At 32.2% G+C, this 19,558-nt stretch overlaps 1 protein-coding gene across 1 annotated transcript in view; it reads left to right on the top strand.

The window, feature by feature from the left end:
* LOC106101746 (cAMP-specific 3',5'-cyclic phosphodiesterase 7B-like) overlaps positions 1-19,558 on the top strand; it is an 84,108-nt gene that overhangs the window by 60,293 nt on the left and 4,257 nt on the right. Inside the window, exons 6-7 of the mRNA XM_013281070.1 lie at positions 619-750; positions 3,750-3,920. Coding sequence (XP_013136524.1) covers positions 619-750; positions 3,750-3,920 — 303 coding nt within the window. The remainder of the gene's footprint in view (positions 1-618; positions 751-3,749; positions 3,921-19,558) is intronic.

Raw genomic sequence — 19,558 nt, 5'->3', positions numbered from 1 at the left:
AGTCTTAGACTCCAAAAATTAAACAAAAAAATGGGACCCACCTGCAAGCATTACCTTTCGGATAAAAAAAGAATTATCCAAATCGGTCCAATAGCGGCGGAGTTATGCCGTAACACACATAAAAAAAAAATATATCGTCGAATTGAATACCTCCTTCTTTTGGGAAGTCGGTCAATAAAACCTGGCCTAAAAAGTAGTCGGTGCCACCCAAATGTCGGTTTTAATTATTTAATTTAAACTCAGATTTTCAGACTAATGATTCATAATCTCCAGCTCACTATACGTCCCCACCGAGAGGCTCGGAGCCTATCCTAATAAGAGGTGACTAGGCCATAGTCAACCACGCTGGCCAAGTGCGGGTTGATTGACTTCACAAATATCTTTGAATTTCTTCGCCGATATGTGCAGGCATCACGATGTTTTCCTTCACCGTAAGAAGATTATGAATTAGTAATTAATAATTAAGTATACACTCAAGATTATAGTGTTTATGAGTCACAATTCGGTAAGGTCGCACATGATTGAGGTCTTCAACATTCATGATATTTACGAAGAGCTCATCGGTAATGTACTTTTTTAAATAAGTGTTAGTTACTAATTCTTTTTCTTTGTCAATAGATTCTGCCATACATGGAGCCGCAGGAACTACTTGCTTGCCTGCTGGCGGCGATGGCACACGACTTAGACCACCCCGGATTGAATCAAACATTCCTCGTGACCAGCCACGACTATTTGGCCCATTTATACCACGTAAGTGTTTACTTATGGAATATTTTTTTTATAATAGAAGGGGGCAAACGAGAGGCGGGAACACAGAGGTGGTCAACGACGCCCATGGATATCCGCAATACCAAAGGAACTACGGATCCGCTGCCAGCCTTTAACATAGAATTTCATTAGTATTTATTTTATTGCATCTTTTGAGGCATCCTAAGTTAGAGTTGATGGGAATAGGTGTGTATCGTCCTCGGAGTTGCAGACAGACATGATTTTAAGACTGTTTTGAATGTTAATGCATAAATCACCCAGTAGCTTATACGAATCAAACGCGACTACACAGTTATGCGATATTTTAGTCAAAGGGTACGCGCGCTCTTAATACACTAAGTACTCCACTTAATTGATCTGTTGTTAGTAGCGAATCTGTTAAGTGCAAAATCCTAAATAGCGTATGGATTCTCTCATGTGAGTGAAATTAATTAATAGCTTATAGGATTAACTAATTGCTAGGTATATTTATATTAATTCCAATATAGACTTTAATGGACCGAACTAAAATAAGAGATTAACTAATCTCTAAGTAGTAGTAATAATCCCTTATGACCTCAATTAGGTTAATTGCTAGAATTACTATAGATTTAACTGCTATTGTAATTCCTCTGTAATGCAAATGTTATCTCTGACAGACCACTAGAACAACTTTTATCCTCGGTTTATAGATGATGTAAAGATTTCTGAAAGTAATTTATTACCTAGTCCCTATAACTATAGCCTAACCGACAATTTTACCTTATAAATGTAACATGTCAATAAATAATAAATTGCAGTTAAAAATATATTAGAAATGAAGAAATATTCCTTCAATTTCTAAATAATAACAGAAAGCTTGTTAACACCAAATGAGACTAGATATTTTTCAAGTTGACTGGCTGTTTTAATTGGCAGTCTAGCTCACTGCGTTTCTTGTTATAAGCAACGAAGTAACGTATATCACAATAAATGTGATACCTTTTAGATATGTTTTCTCACTTGCTACTCGTACAACGGATTGTTAAAGAAAAATATATCCATTTTACGGAATTAATGTGTTCATACGGATTTCTAGTATTGTGATTCCTTAATAAAATCATTCTATTTGGGCACTTAGAATTATAATCACTCCTAACTTATTAAAACTTTCATGAGACATTACACTATATAAATTATAACACGGCTAAACTCACGACAGTTTCGAACCTGTTGGTGGTCCTTCTTCAGGGTGAGAACCTTCTTCGGTGCGTACACCGAATGTGATCACGTGAGTTTAGCCGTGTTATAATTTATATATTATATTCACTCCTGTTGTCGTCCCTTATAGTTGCTTTAAATAAAAACAGAGAGAAGTATCTTCCGATACAAATTTCACTAATAAACTAACATTAGAAAAGAGTTTTAATGCAAAAGGGCATTGTTCTAATTGTCAAACTAATTTGAGCAATAGCTTCTAGACTGTTTTAGTATTTTTAAATAATTTTTGGTTATTTCTCTAATCAAAAAAATAAAGTGAAAACGTTCAAACAACAATGAAGTGTTGTGTTTTCTCCAAACTTCCCAATCAAGTTACAAAGGCTACCCCCAACGCTTTTCATACGCACTCGAGCGAAAACCTTTACCGTACTTTAACATACAAATAATATCCGAACCTTTGTGTTTCGCATTTTCGTATATTTATGTGGACATTTTATATTGGCTGTAATGACCACCAAAGATATCGTAATTCAAATTAATTTTTGTTGAACATTAGGTGACGTAAACTATAAAGTTATAGTTATAACTTATATAAAATGATACGTCAAATTAGTAAATTAAATATATTTATTGTTTATTGCCTGCATATTCCTTTTTTTTTATTCCTTCATTCACTCTTCCCTGTTTGTGTGGCAAATGGTCTTTCAAATGAAGCATTTCGCTAAATTACTATTCGCTTAAAACTTTTTCGAATAATGAAATAAATCAATTATCGCCAGCAGTTTGATTACGTAAGACATTGATGTTGAATGTTACTACTACTATTGTAGGACCAATTTAATAGATAACATTTGAAACCACATTAGAATTCAACAACGTAACCTTGTAAGGGACCATCGAAATACTTATATCGATTTAAATAATCGTATTTATATATCAATTCGTATCGTATTTATACAATGTTATTATTTACTTTGAAGTTTATTACGTTATATTTATTACAATAATGGAGACTTCTTCACAATGCTGCCTTACCCTTTTTCTTTTTTAACATAAAATATTCGTATGAAAATAATCGATTTTTCGTTATTAAATTCAAACATTTTCATTTTCAATTTATTCGATGTTTAAGTTTAAGCAAATGCTATTAAACTAAAACTGATAGACGTTAAATGTGCAAACAAACTTTCGAAGTAAAAACTACACAGTTAAAGTACTTTCATAAACTTCATCCATTTCCATTTTCATATAAAGCAATAGCTATCCAACGCTTGTTAACTGCATTGATAAAGGAATACCGGCACTAAGTAATTACAAAGTTACATTGAAGCATTTGCAAAGTTTGAGGAGTGTTGGGAGTACACTTCTCGAAGACTCAGAGTTGTACGAGACAGGTCTTACTCACTTTAATGAAATTCTACCTTGCCAACAGTACTGCTTTCTATTAAATTATATGTTTTGGGTCTCAGATTTTTCGGTATAATGTCCGGAATTATTAAAAGGATGTAGTCATGCTTTTTGCTCATTATATTTATTATTCCACTTTAAAATGTTTTCTTTTGATTGCGGAATATTTGTATTGCAATTAAATTATTTACAATTTCTATGACTTCCTAATCGCTGTTTTTGTTACCGTACGAAGTCGAATCGCTAGTAATATCACCATCTTGTATAAATCCAATTCTCAATATAGCGACTATATTTAAATTAAGTTGCCATAAGACATGTAACTTTTTTAATAGGTATATATTGGGTGTTCACTATTGGTATCGATAAGTCACGTTGCATATATTTGTGTTTAGAACACGTCGGTGCTTGAGAACCACCATTGGCGTTGTGCGACGAGCTGCCTCATCGAGAGTGGTATGATGGAGAGCCTGAGCGGCATCTGGTCCAGTCTGCAGGACCAGATCTCTGGTCTCATCCTTGCCACCGATATAACTCGTCAGCAGGTGTACCTCAGCCAGTTCAAGGTAAGTTCAAATGTTGTTCTTTATGTACTTATTGTAGAGCCATCTAGCGGAGGTTGACAATCATTATAACCGAATGGTTGTATTTAATTGGTGGAAGTTTTCTAGCTACAAAGTTTTTGTACTGCCAGTATTCTAATTAAAATTCGTAGGTAGTCACGACTAACAAATTTGTAATTTAAGTAAAGACAGAATATATGCAGCGTATTATTTTACGTATTAACAATAAAGTCTCCATTTAAATAACCAGACTTTCAACTTCACTTTTTGTCCACGAAACAGTAATATAACTAAGAAACAACTAAGCTACCTGCAGCTTCATTAAGAAGTTGCTTTCATATAAAGAAATATTTTAAGTTGTCAAAAGATTTACATAAAATGCAGACGAAATTATAAAAATTTAAAGAGTAGTGTTAATAGACAAGTATACTAATGTATCTCGCAAATAGGTTTAGAGACCATTAAGATTTTAAAAGTCTTTACTGTTGACCCTTAATATTATGGCTTAACATTAAATTTGTACATTATTAGAATTTTAAAAAATAGTATATTTTTTTAACAAATACTATAAAGGGTAAAATTGTTATGTCATGCTAAAAATAGATGTAATGATTCTCGTTATTACAGATATTAAGTCAAAAATGTTTAATTTTTTATCTATCGAATTAAACAGTAACATCTTAATTACTGTTAAAGAAAAACATGTCAAGATTATTTTATATAAATCTTAACCATGACGTCACGGCCTCGCGTCCTAATCGACGAGTCCAAAAATAATATGTTATTTTGGTCCCTGTCCCGTAATAACGGCTCGTAGTGACAACTGTGAGTTATATTTAACTCTAGCGTTCCACTATTTTACGAATGCGTATCGCCTTTAGCTTAACCTTCAAAAGTACTGCGAAACCAGAACGGTACCAAAGCGAAACCAACTTCGCGTTAAAGTTAATTTCACGGTAACTGAGTTCGACATTAAAATGAACGATTTTATAAACCGATACATGATATTAGGTTTGTTTTTCAGATGCCTAGTAATTGCAACTTTTATCGGATCGTACGACAAACAAAAGAAGTACACAGATTATTCCTTAATTGACAGCGTATGTAAAATGCTACAAATAAGAAAGCCATTGATGTATTGACTGCATTTTATTTAATAATATTTCAATCTCGTAAAACGTTTAGTGAAAGCAATTTAAATTATCGAGGCACCTTTCGTGCTGCATCGATGGATTTAGCCATAGAGTAATTACAAATACGTTGGCACAAAATAGATTTTGCACTCACACTATTTCAATAAGCCGCCCAACGAATATTAAATTTCAAAATAACTAATGCATGATAGTATCTTAGAATTATCAATAAACTAGCTTGTGCTCGCGACTTCGACGACGTGAAATTAGAAAGCCTTTCTAAGAAGACTATGTATTCCATCGCACTATGTTCTACATCTGTGCCGAATTTCATTGGGGATAGTGATATCCACTAACATTACACAACCCTCTGACCGATATTATCACTATATTAGGCCTATTGGCAGCAATAGTCCTATCCCAGTAGAACATGATACGGCTATTTTCTTGGTAATAATCTATTAAGTATTTTTGGTAATATGGTACCTCAGAATTCACAAGAGAATATTTAAGGGCAAGTTGCTGATGAATAATCTTGACCACTTGGTTATGTCTATGCAAACACGCGCCTTTGATACCCATCTTTACGTTATCTTCTTAATATTTATGAAATAGAAGCTGTCGCCAGCAAATTTCGTTGGCGTGGAATTTAAAAAAAAATAGTCGTCTTCTTTGAGTTAAAGTCCCGTCCAAATCGATCCGTCCTCCCGTTCCAGAGATAGCAGTCCGGTCGCCATTTTGACAGTGCGGTATTAAAAAGTAGGCTATAATATGCCCGTCTATGTCAGCTACCCTTCAATGAAAGTTCGGTCGAAATCGGCCCAGACCTTTCGGAGATTTTTTAAATGTTTTTAAATTTTTATTATCAGCAACGCAAATACACCATCTTCCCTAAATATGAAATTTTTCCTTTGATATTTACAGACACTCCAATTTTATTATTTGTATAGATAGAAGATAGTACTCGTATACTATTGACAGGAACAATTTTCAACGAAAAAGAATTCGCGGACAGAAAAAATACCCCTAGCAGTTTTTGGTGTTTAACTGTGGAAATGTAAATATAAATATTTCAGTAGATTTCACCTTTCAATGGTATCAAGAATATAATACAGTCGAGGACGTTAATTTCCTACCCATTTCTGGGAAATGAAATTTCACGCTCACAATGAAGTTATGGCAGGATCATTTTAATAGGTCACATTTGACACTCCTCCAAATTTAACACCGTAACATGGTAAATACGAAGATTAAAATTTATTTTTTTGAAAATAGAATTGCACAAAAGCTTAACTTTTTTTCATTTAAATTACCTATTTATTATAATGATATTCGTTCAGGAACCTCGTTACAATGTTGCGTCTGTGAACGTTTTTAAAAACTAAGGATGTTACAAAAATCGAATGAAAAACATTGATTTTTGTACGTTTTTTAGGTTATATTGATTAGTTTACCTTAATTTATGTTAAAGCAGTTTACCTCACCGTAAAGTTAAAATAAATAGATGTCGATAATGATGACAAAGATAATTAATCCTGGCCTACCTAGTTTGAAAACTTGCCATAGCAACTTTAAACTTTTGCGGTGACAATTTACGAAATTCAATCCATGAATGTTAATATTTTTTCGGTCAATTTTCTATTCCTTGAAATAGCATTTCCTATTGGAACAAGATTTCAGTGAGTGCTTTTCTTACAAACGTATTGTCGAATTCATCCCCTTAGTACTTGTTTTTGTTACTTATTCTACAGCAGAATTTCTTCGTAAAGATTGAAACTGCTGTGAAAGAAAGTCGGGAAATTAAAATTAAATCTTAACGATGGATCTATGTTGTTAACGATGACTTGCAAATTTTTATCCGAAAAAGTAAATGTCGAAGGTTTTTTAAAAGGAAATTATTAGTAACCAGCTATTACAAACAAATAAATGATTCTTAAAATGTTATAATTTGCTTTTATTGATTTTTAGCCTAAGTAACGTTTTTTTACAGTATTTCATGGAACTAAGTTAAAAAAATCCATACTACTCGTAGTTTAATAAAAGGGTTTTAGCGAAGAATTTAGTAGTTATCCCACAGTTAACTTTGTCACTGCAGTATAAGTGACAATGTTAAATGCATTACGGATAAAATACGTTCCGCTAAAAGTATTGATAAAAGCATTTTTCAACGTACAATTCATCATGTAATTCTTCATACTAATATTATAAATGCGAATGTTTAGATGAATGGATGGATGTTTGTTAACATTTGTAGCCAAAACTGCTTTACGAATCTCGATGAAATTTGTCATAGATGTAGAGGATAGTGTGGAAGAATACATAGGCTATTTACTTTTTTTTCAATTCCACGCGGACCGCGGAGTCGCGGGTAATAGCTAGTGTGTAATAGAATATGGGCTTCAAAGTTAACTGATTTTAAAATTTAAAATAGAGTGTGCAATAAAACATATGTTTTGATCCTTTTACAGGAAATGACGACACATTAATTTTAAAAACAACAAACTATCAATTGGATTTTGTAATTAATCAAACTTACGGTTATAACTTTAGCATCTCTTCAATGCACTTATGTTTAAGTTGTCGTTGATTTTCTTAACAAACTTTCACGTTTTGTTGTTTAAACCTTGCCCAAGTTGAGCTCAAAATAAATGGAAATTTCAAGTTATATTCTAAAATAAGGTCAAAAGTATTCATTCAAGAAAGTTATTAAATATATAAACTTAATGAATTGCAATAAAGTTGCTTCCACGCTTAGCTTTGACTAAGGGCGAAATACAGAGGCGCAGTACACGGACGGCTTTAAGCAGTCAACTGAGATAGGTACAAACAGGCGGCGTGCTTCGCTTACTTAGCATCAGCCAACTGCGGTGATTGTATGGGGTCATTCGACTGCTGCAGACCGCTTTAAGCTACCTTTAAATTTCCTCTGAGAACTTTTTACGTCTTTTTATTAACAACTTGTATGAAAATTATAATTGGGAAAAAGATTTTAATAAAGAGCATCAAAATGTGTTTCTTAAAAATTAAAAATATTTTCATGTTGTATAAGTACCTCGGGTCAAAATTAAATTATTTTGCTCCGCCTATACTGACATTTATACCGATAAAAAAATGATTTAAAACTATTAATTTATTGCTACTAACTATGTAGATCTCCTTGTACTAAAAGGTAACTTGCTTGTGATTTCATAATATGCTTATTAAGGACTTTTGTATCTCACGTCAGTTACACATGACTTTGTTCGTGCTTGAAGCTTTACAAAGTTCAGTGTGCAATCAATTTTGACGCAAGCGGGTTTACAGCCGGGATTTAGATGTTGCCGAACGTTTACAGCCCCGTCACTTACAAAGACTTGTACAAACTTAGAGACTGCAGTTGTTCAGAACTTCTTTGACATTAACGTACGACGTCAGATCGCTGGATTACTTGAAGATTATTTTTTATAATTCAAAATTTAAGCGAAATTTGAACAAAAGTGATAATCGTAGAGTTTATGCACTTTTTCCCACATTAACTCTATATTCAAGTTGGTACAATTACTAGAAACACAATGTTAAATTTTCTTAATAAAATAATAACATTAGTGATGAAAATCTTTAACACCTTTTCAACAAAATAAGGGCGAAAGGAAAAGAGAATAATGAATTAAAAGAATGTTAGTATACCATTATCCAACATCACTTACATACCTAATGGAAACAAATAAAATCATATAAAAACAAAAGAACATCCAGTTTCACGTTAAAGAAAAGTAATAAAACACAAGCACGAAATTAAATTGCAAGTTGCCTCATAGATTTATTTAAGTTTCCCAGTAAACTGAAATTCTTTTCCTTTGATTATTTAAATTTATTTAACGTAAAAATGTTTATGAAATTAATAATTAGAAAACAAAGCTTTATTAATAAAAAAAATAGACCTCAGATCTTATTTGTTTTGCAAACATGTTTGAATCAAAATATCATAATAACGTTTATTAATTTATTTATTTATTTATTCATTACGTACATGAAATAATTTTATCATACACTCACAAGAACACCAACATGTTGAATAAAGATAAAAAATACATAATGTCAATACGAATGTTACAGATACATACAGACTTTTAAAACATGAATTTCACCATATTTATAATCCAAAAGTTTATACAAGAGCTATATACGAGTAAATTACGGCATTTTAAACTTTAATTTAATTTAGTTTTTAAGTTCATCGTCGCTTAATACGATGTGTTCCCACCATATCGACCGTTTTCAAACGCGCGTTTTGAAAACCATAATTTGTGTTGAAGTGTGCACATTCTAGCGCTTACTTCAGCGTTCGTCAAACGCGCGTTGCGCGGATATCAGTTGCGAGCTTTGATATGAGCCGTTACGTTGTTGTACATTTAATTGCACGCTTTGAAAACGAAGACCCAACAGTTTACACTGATTTCTTTATAGAGTCAAAAATGTACGACTTACTGACGCACGCCGAACGCGCCGTGCTGTGTAGTGTGTATACGCTGTTATAGCAGCGCCGAGCGCCCGATGTATACCCGCTCTTATTTTTAAATTTGTATTCGTTTAATTACGTTGACTGTGAAAACATCGAAGCCTTACGTATTTTTACAGACAATGATATTCATAGTTCTATGTAACTTTAATCGAAAAGTAAACTTTTGCGACGTCTATGAACGTCGACTTGACTTTCCGATAAAATATTGTTACACGAAAGATTTTTCTTTACCATCTTTCTCGTTTCAACTTCAAGCAAGTCTTTAAGTATGTAGTCCTCTTTTTACTTAACAAAGATTTTTCTAGTTTAAAATTATAATGAAAATAAAAGCTTTTGTAATACCTATAGTTAGCAATGTGACTAATTAAATTTCGTTTGCCAGTGACTCACATCTTCACTCGTTCTGGGTTTTTAAAGTTTTTACTTATTTTGTTATTAACTAGCGATTCATTAGTATTAGGTTAACCTTTATATCTCGCAGTAAAACTCAAGTTACCTATTTCATACATACACATATTATCTTAACAATAAAAATTATAACTGTTATAAAACTCACCATTGATTAAAATTCAAATGCCGTTGTTTGTTAGTTTTTCGTAGAAATCGATGTAGTCGACGATTTGGTTATTTATTAGTTAAAATTAAAGTTAAAGAGTTAAAGTTATTTTAGTATTAACTTAAATGATCTGATATTTATATAAATACATCGTTTCTGTTATGTTTTTTTTTATATTGCTTACATAAACGAAGAATCGTTAATTATTTTAATGCTTCTTTCCAATTTGTTGCCAAATACATTCAAAATAGGTGAAGTTATGCGGACGTGCGGATGTAATTCATGCAATTGCATAAAACAAATATATTTCGCTTATAATTTAACGTAATCTTGTTTAACTTTCGTCAATTCAGCTGAAACAATTAATCATAAAATTTCTTTTAATTAGTCGTAAATATCCTTCAGTTATATTTATTGAATAACACTAAGAACGCGCGCATATCTTTGACTAAACTGTTGAGTCGAGTTTTGATTCCTGTGAGCTTTAATGAAGGCGCACACGCTACTCGTTATTTAGTTGTTCAACTGAACAGTTGAATTGGATGCGAAACAATCGACAATCGCACAACCATTCTACGATAGTTTCGTCAAAGGTGTGCGCCCGCCCTAATAAATTTGCATTACAATACAAACTACCCAATACTTATTCGATATTTAAATATGTTATAGATTCTTAAATGATAATGGCCACGCTTAAACTACAAATTCCTTTAAAAATTTTGGTCTCAGATTGAGTATGACTTATGAAGCGAAAAATTTATTATTCGTTTCACCATTCGGCCGTAATCTCACTGAAAGTAACAGAAAAATATAACGTACATTCCTTTTATCGTTTGTAGTTGGAAATAGATAACAATATGTTTACTGGGAATAAGGATTTATTTTCCATTCTTAGTAATACTGGCAAATATTACATTCGTCTCGAATTTTATGTCAATTTCATTTAAGATATCTTATTACAAAGCTGTGACTTCCAAGAAAATTGTACCGTCTACCATTTAATATCTCCTTAAATCCCGTGACACGCCAACGGGAATATAATTCATCAAAAATCACAGATGGTATTAAATCAAGTTTACAAATTACAAGAGTAATGTGAGAAACATAATATTTAAGAAACACAACTGAGCCCTCAACGTATATATTATATATATATATATATATGAAAAGATAATTCACCTCAAATTCGTGAAGTCGTTTAATTATACGAAATTACTGCTCTCTCAAATAGAATACAAGGGATGATAGTAAAGTGTTTGTACAATCGCGGAAATCCGCGATGTTCCATTTGCCAATTGCCACGTACTTTGCAACAACACCAACTCTGCCTCTTAAATATAATCAATTAGATATCAGTGAGTGATGCAAACGTCGTTTGTTTTTCCATTCGAGAAATTAAAAACTGACAGATATGCTAGAATTTTTTTACTATCTATGTTATCATTTATGTAGTGTAGGACACATGGGTCTATCTGAAATTATTTTAAAAGTAACGTAGGTTTAATGGCCTTTTAGCCCTTTGTTACAAAAATACGATATTTGCTAACAGAACAATAGAAGCGACCGGGTTAGAAGGAAGACTAAGAATATACATAGGTAAAGTAGACCTCCTTATATTGGATGCGCCTTGTCTAAGCGTCCCGGGGAATCAGAAACACGGTCAGTTGGGAGCAAGCAACTCTTTTTAGGCCACTCCCGCGTCACGGTTACGTAGATCATAACTGTTTTCTCGCGCTTAACGCATATACTATCAAAATATTGCTTCAGTTCCATTTTTTGTCTCAATAATCGATTCGAGTATTTGGAAGCCTTTAAAGATCGATTAGTAATCCCTGTTTTTCCAAAAAAAATACATATCTGAATATATCAAATCATACTGTACTATTTAGTATTATAAATGCGAAAGTTTAGATGGATGGATGGATGGACGGATGTTTGTTAGAGTTTGTAGCTTAAACGGCTGAACGGATTTCGATGAAATTTGGTACAGATGTAGAGGACAGATTGGAAGAACACATAGGCTACTTTCTTTTGTTTTTTTTTTTAATTCCACGCGGAGGGAGTCGTGGGCGAAAGCTAGTTTAATGTAAATAATTTATCAGTGGAAATTTACAGTTACTATTGATAGAACAGTTTCAGCATAATGTTCTTCTATAGATAAATTCAAAGTTATTCATATATGCTATAAAACAGGCCATGGCGCTAGATGTGTCGCGAGTGATTGATTCTTAACAAGGATACCTGTTTATACTGATCTGTGTGTTTATTTAAAATTTACGTATGTATTAATGTAACAAGGACTTATCTAATTTAACATTTATATCAAGTTACAGTTGAATGAACCGTCGAGGACGTTTATTTCCTACTCTGCTTTGAAATCTCATTTGATGTTCACGATCCTATTGGTTCGGAAACTAGTCATATAGCTTCGAACATGGACGTCACAAACCGATGATCTAGATCTACGAGGAAGGCAGTTGCTATCAATAAGGCCTTATTCGATTTTTTTTTAATATCTATTTTTTATTTTTCGATTCTCTAGCGGGCAGTTTAACCTCTCGACATATGTCAATGTAAACATTGTAAATCTCGATCGTAATAATACACCAATAAGAAGATTTAATATTTTTTTTACTTTCAATATAAAAGTAAGATAAATATGTTATAACATATCTTATTTAAAAGTCTTTCATATAGTCTTACCTATATGGTATAAAGAAATCCAACTCAATCGGTCTGAAATATTGAAAGGGGAAGGGAAATGAATACCTTATATTAAATAACATATGAAAGAGACTCGTATTAGGTTATAAGCCAGACTCTAAACCGTACTGACCATTGTACGATAGATTTTCCAGACGTAATTCATGTACAAGTAATTTGTCAAGGTAACAGTTGAAATGTACCAAGTAATTTTACCTATATTGATGTGAATGTTGAATGAATTGATGTCAAAACATATCTCCTAAACAGCGAAACGGGATCTGAATGAAATTTGATACGTGATGTCCCGGAAAAGTATACAGTTCCATTGTATAAAAGGGTCAATGACATTTATGGTTCTCCTTAACAACGAAAATAATTTTAATGCCACGCGAACGAAGGACAACAGAATCAGAACAGAAGAAAATCAAAATTTATGACATCACCGAAAGTCGATTCACCAAGAATTCATCACTTTAATAAGAAGTATAACAAATTAAAAACGAAATTCATTTTGCCAAATAAAATGCATTTAAATCAAAACAAGGCGCATCAACGTACGGCATACAATTTCCTGGCATGTAGCGCGCGGAAACGTCAACCGATATATTTTAGTTTTGGCTACGAATTTCGTGTTACAATTCGCCAGGTCAGTCCGGACACATAGTGGAAAGGAACTTTAGTAGAAATACTGCCGTGCAAATTTATATATAGCACCAAGGTTTCATATAACATTTTTATTGGAACTTCATACAAGGATTACAAAAATTTTTTCGATGTAGCAAGTAAATTAAGTAGTACAATATTATATATAAGAATAGGTAATTGTTTTCCAATTCAAATAATACTTGAAACAACAAGACTATCGTCCGAAAGAATATTTTTTTACAATCCTTTGAAACATTCACATCGTGATTTAGAGGTATTTATCTGTAAAATAACTTCCGAAATACCAATCATCAATTCAACCACCGAACATTAATAAGTTAATCAGTTACAACAAACGCTATAACTACTAGAGACTTATTATAAGGTTATTCATATTAGATCTTGACCTACATTACGTCTAGTTTTGCTAAACCCTTTCAATTATTCTCCACACAGTCTCTATACGATGACGCGTCCATAAGAAACTATTAAAAACATTGTTGCATATGCAAACAAAGTTGTAAATGTAATATTGGCCAATCTATTTAAAACGCATGGACTTTTTCGCTGAGCATTAAGAAATATTTGTCGTGAATCATCTTGGGAATTTTGTCTCCTATAAATTTAGATACCGCCACACACGTTAGTACGTTATCGTGTTTTTTTTGCGGTGTAAAAAGCATTAATACATCATCTGGTTAACATGTGTTATCAATATAAAGTTAGAGTAAAGAGTAATGAAACTTTTAATTATATTAAGAATGAAGGGCGATTTTTGTATGTAAACTAACGATTAAATGCAATGTTTTTGTACCAGAGTAACTATGACTGAATAGTGTTCTAAGATAAGATAGACACGGTCACCATAGCGATGTTTCACTATATTGCGGTATAAAAAATCTGGTACTTAATTTTTTTTTCAACTCCGCCTTCTCTTCGGTACACTTTTATACTAAAAGCGGGTACACTAAAGGGTCCCACTGTTTATTTACCTTCTTTATATTAAAAGGGTAACATAACATATCGGTTAGTTGTTGTATTTTCATTCCCATATGGTCACTATACATAAAAACAAATGATAAACAGCGAGTGGGTCAAGTAAGACAGCCAAATGGCATTACAGATCAACCTTGCTGCCTATACAAGTTACTTAGCTTGTTACGTACATACGTATGTATGTGTGTACAAAATAAATAAATAAATAAATAAACATCCAATAGATATGTAATCAGAAAATAAATATCTGTCGATTGATTACCACCTTATAAATTAGACATCGAAGACTAGCGAGAAGAACTAGACAGATTGGCAACAAAAATGATTAGATAGGAAATTATAAAGTGATGGCGAAGAGGTGTATGAACTGCAGTTGGACGACGTGGGCTAACAAAGGAATAAAAATCTTGCAATCGACTTATTACTTAAGTCTAAAAGTGCTAATTCATTTTGTTATAAAATGTGTAGCTGTTCAATTTTTAACTATAGAAATCTCTATTAGATTAGAAATAAATCCATTAGATCTTAGATGCTAGTAATACGTGATTCGTCAACAATATTTTCTTAGACTATTCAAACATTTGCAAAACAAAATTAGATGTATTTATGTGAAAGCTCTTTGTTTTTTATTTTCTCTTCAGCGGTATTTCTGAACTATAACAATATATACGAATTTTACTAATGGGTCCTTTTTAAAATTATTATACGTTGGAATATAAATATTTCATTATAATTAACAATTAAAATGAACCATTTGTACACAGAACTAAACTTATAAAGTGTAAAAATTAACATTGGTAACTAACTTCTAGATATTTATATTTAATATTCAACAACGCTCAGATCCGTGAATTGAAATTTTATTTACAATAAAAATACGAAAGTAAACAAACTTCAGAAGAATAACAAAACGAATTCAACTCGGAGGCTTCAGTTAAACATTATGTTAATAAGTTATTCATTACAATTGTTACTTGTGTTTATATTTAGAATTAGTGGCCGCTTTAAGCGTACTACTGTGGCAATGCTCCCCAATACAAGCTATTTATAACCCGTTCAAACATCATTGGCATGGGCATCCGACCTTAGTTGTTAGTCAATGATTGAATGTGTCTTATATCAACTACGATATATTATGAAAGATATTTGAACTGCTGTCCTTGATACCTTGATAATTTATAGTAAAAAATTGTATCGGCTCGTAATAGTACAACTCTTTAAAAGTATAAAGATTCAATTAAATAAAATCATCAAGTTCTGTTCTTATTAATAGCCAAACATTCATTTGTTTTATCACTGGTTAACGCTTGTCAAATATTACTTAAACTATGTTATGGTAATACGAGTTTGTTGTTCATTTTAAAATAAGCAGTAAGTACGTAGTAAACAGTATGTTTGCAATTCTATTCGGTGTTAAAATAGATTTGGGCACATTAACACCGACCGTGGTTTGGTCGTTACACCGCAAAGCAATGCCAAATAACATTTATACTACGCAATATAATGGCCATAAACATCTCCTTCGATTTGTGGACTGCTCCCGTTCGTCATATATTCAGTTACGGAAAAGAAAAATTACAATAAAAAAATATCTATAAGAGAACCAAACAGTAAAAATCGAAATATCTTATGGTCTTAAAATAAAAGCGCAAGGGTGAAATGAAAGCTCAGCGGGTTAATTGTCGGAAAGTCAACTGAAGCTGAAACTACACTGCCGTGATATTTGACCATCTCTTTCATTATCTTTAAAAAAAATAGATAAAACGTATTTTATAACAAGCGTCGCGGTAGTGGAGATTCGTGGTAATGCACGTGGGTGTGACGAGACAGACGTTGTGCTTTCTATATCTGTGTATTTATGTAGTGATCGTCTCAAGGTCAATTAGTGCATGTTGCACTTTCAATTTGATAGTTAATATCAATTTAAGAGCGAAAGTCTCGAATGCAAAGTGCATCGAGAGAAATGCTGTCATGCGATTCATCAAATCAGTACTTTACTTCGCTTTTTATTCTCAACAACTAAAGGACACGAAGACAATGCCGAAGAAGATCCTTAGATCTTAGTAAAAAATATTAGCAAAATCAAGATTCCTCTTAAGGAATCTTGATTTTGCTAATATTTTTTAACATTATGCATTGTTTTCATATGAGAAGGAATGATACATTATTTAGAAAAGTCATACAGTATTTTCATTATTATAATACAAGATCTCGAATGTAATTTCTTCCCCGTGGAATTGAAAACAAAATAAAAGTAAGTACCATATGTGTTCTTCCAGACTATGCTCTACGTCTATACCAAATTTCATCAAAATACATGCAGCAGATTAGACTACAAACTGTAACGAAAATCCATCTAAACTTACGCATTTATAATATTAGTAAGATTGCATTTCAGAATACGACAATAGTCACAAATCCGATTTTGATAAAATCTATGAAGGGATTTTTACAATTCTATTCGTTTCGTTTCGGAAAAGTATCTCCAAATTTTATGTCGGCAGCCTTGTGAGACTTCTTTACAAACGGTTAGATTTTAGACTTACCAGCAGTAAGTACTTTGGAGGTAAGAGCCTTAGAAGAGTATTTTTCGAGATGTAAAATTTATTTAATGTTTAAAAATTTATACATTTTGTACAAAGAAGGAAGGTACGATATTATTTACACTTGCGCAGAATCGGAGATAGTAAATGAGCAGTCTGTCTGGATGTTATATATTAATTGCTGATTAGTAGATTCGACAAAATTCATTGACTTATTTTAGCGTATGCTCTTCCGTTCTTGGTCATCTTTCAATGATTTTAAGATATCAAAATTACAACTAAAATCAATTATCCCAATATAAGGCAACCTAGTTAGCTTAACGAATAATGATGGATTCATATCTCTTTTGTTTTGTCTTAATATGCAATTACGTTCCGAAGCTACTAAAATTTAACTTACACTTTCTTAAATTTCTTATGACCACATTTCGCACCTATTTCAGGTCCAATAGAAGCAACACTTTACATCGCTTGTACTTAATACGCGACACGCTGTTGGAAAATCAATTCATCTCGAGTCAAAGGAACCTTGAGCCGTTCGAATTGTTCCTCGACATATTATTTACGTACATTCGGCCGCGCCTGTCTCTAAACTATTCTTCAAATTCAAGGATGCCATATTACTCTTTATTGTCAAATAATAGAGGCTATTTCGGTGTACGCCACGTGACTACATCATTGTTTGTGCAACGCCGTGTCGTAAAACACTTAAATGGTACGTTTTGTTTTTACTAATAAACAGTAAATTTGAGATAAACAGTTTGAGAGTTTAGCGTTTTACTTACGATAAACGTAACAAAGATTCAAAAGTTTAAAGACAGCCAACGATTCCTAATTTTCTAATACATTTGCGGAAATATAAAAAGTAGTATGTTCCATATCTGTGACAAATTTCAAAGAGATCGATTAACATTCATCCATCCCAGCGTTTGAATGGCATAGGCAAAAGCTACGAGTGTGGTGTGTGTGTGTGTTTTTTTTCTTACAATTGATCGTTGCAGTTGCACGCCATCTACTATTTTTTTTATGGGCGGCCTTTTGCCGCCCCGTCGTTCTCCCCCTGGCGTGGTGAATCCAAGGACTTTGTTTACTTTATTTTATTTAAAATACAATACTTACAGTTCCAATATAAAATACAATCATTAATACATTTTAAAATTCATATCTATTTACAATTAAAAAACATAAAAAAAAAACAATAAGTTACTGTTACTACTAGGACTAGATTATAATTATGACTACATTTTAAAATATATACCTATGTACATCTACTATTAAATTCATAAGCGCATTGTGGATTCTACGTTTCTTCAAATGCTAGATATGTGAATTTCCCAGGTGCTATTTAATATTTGCTAGTGGTGCATTGCCTTTATTAATAGTACCGACATATGGAGTGTCTTAATAATTTAAGAACTCGACATCTTAATCGTCAATTTTGTCGACATTTATACGACAACCGTAATAAATCCACCATGCCGCTCCAATTTTCTCATCGAGGCTATTTACATACTATTTAAGCGATTGCGTTAACTCATGAGAAATCATGTTTTAAGATAATTAAATGAGATTTATAGATTAGATCAAGTTTAAACGCATAATAATGTTTCAAAACAGTCTAATTATCTCGATCATAAATTTTAAATCATAAACTCATTTTTGAATCTTGCTTACTAAATTACAAGTAATAAAATTTGTATTATTTCGTAATGTACATAAAGCTGACCATAATAGCAACTTGACTGTCGACTCAAGGGACGAATATTTTGAGTTCTGTGTAAATTGACAGTAAAAATCAAAAGTTAAAAGACAACAGTCAGAGTTTTATTAACTTTTTACTATCGGCACTCGTCTGTAGATTATATTAAAGGACGATTAACAGTTGAGGTTCGGCACACACGGGCCGCTGTTGCATTATTTAGTTAGAAATCTTAAAATACTATTATTCAATGTAAATGTGTGATTTGGGCCAAGGAATTTCTTTCAAACAATTTCCACAACGTTCACGTTTCAAGTACATATTTATCGCCTTTTTTAATAATTCTAATTCCCATAACAAAACACTTATACCGTCACGTTCTGGGTTCAAAGAACTCCAAAACAGACATAAATAGACTAACTTAAATACTGTTTTTATGATTCAAAATAGGCAAGGAATATCTTGACATCTTTAAAAATATGTTCTCTTTTATTCTTTGGTTATCTTTTATCAGTGTCTTTTAACAATGTTTTTCTAATTCAGTTCCCATTCGATAAGCATCAGAGTCTATGACATCATAAAATCATCCATTTTTTTCTATTATTAAATACTTACTGGTTGTCTTTAGATAAACACCTAAATAGACGTTTAGCGACCCTTAACGAGTACGTAATTGTTTTATTGTATAAATGAAAAACACCACCTTATAAAATTGGAAAACCTTGAAATGGAAAACATTCAAAGTATGAACGGATGCTTTTGTAGACCCCTTTTTGACCGACTTCCCAAAAGAAGGAGGTATTCAATTCGACGGTATATTTTTTTTTTTTATTTTTATTTTTTATGTGTGTTACGGCATAAC

Source organism: Papilio polytes, unplaced genomic scaffold (genome assembly GCF_000836215.1).
Source record: "Papilio polytes unplaced genomic scaffold, Ppol_1.0 DF823957.1, whole genome shotgun sequence".
In the NCBI taxonomy this organism is placed as follows: Eukaryota; Metazoa; Arthropoda; class Insecta; order Lepidoptera; family Papilionidae; genus Papilio; species Papilio polytes.
Note: the sequence above shows the minus strand (reverse complement) of the source record. Positions and strands in the feature narration are given on the sequence as shown.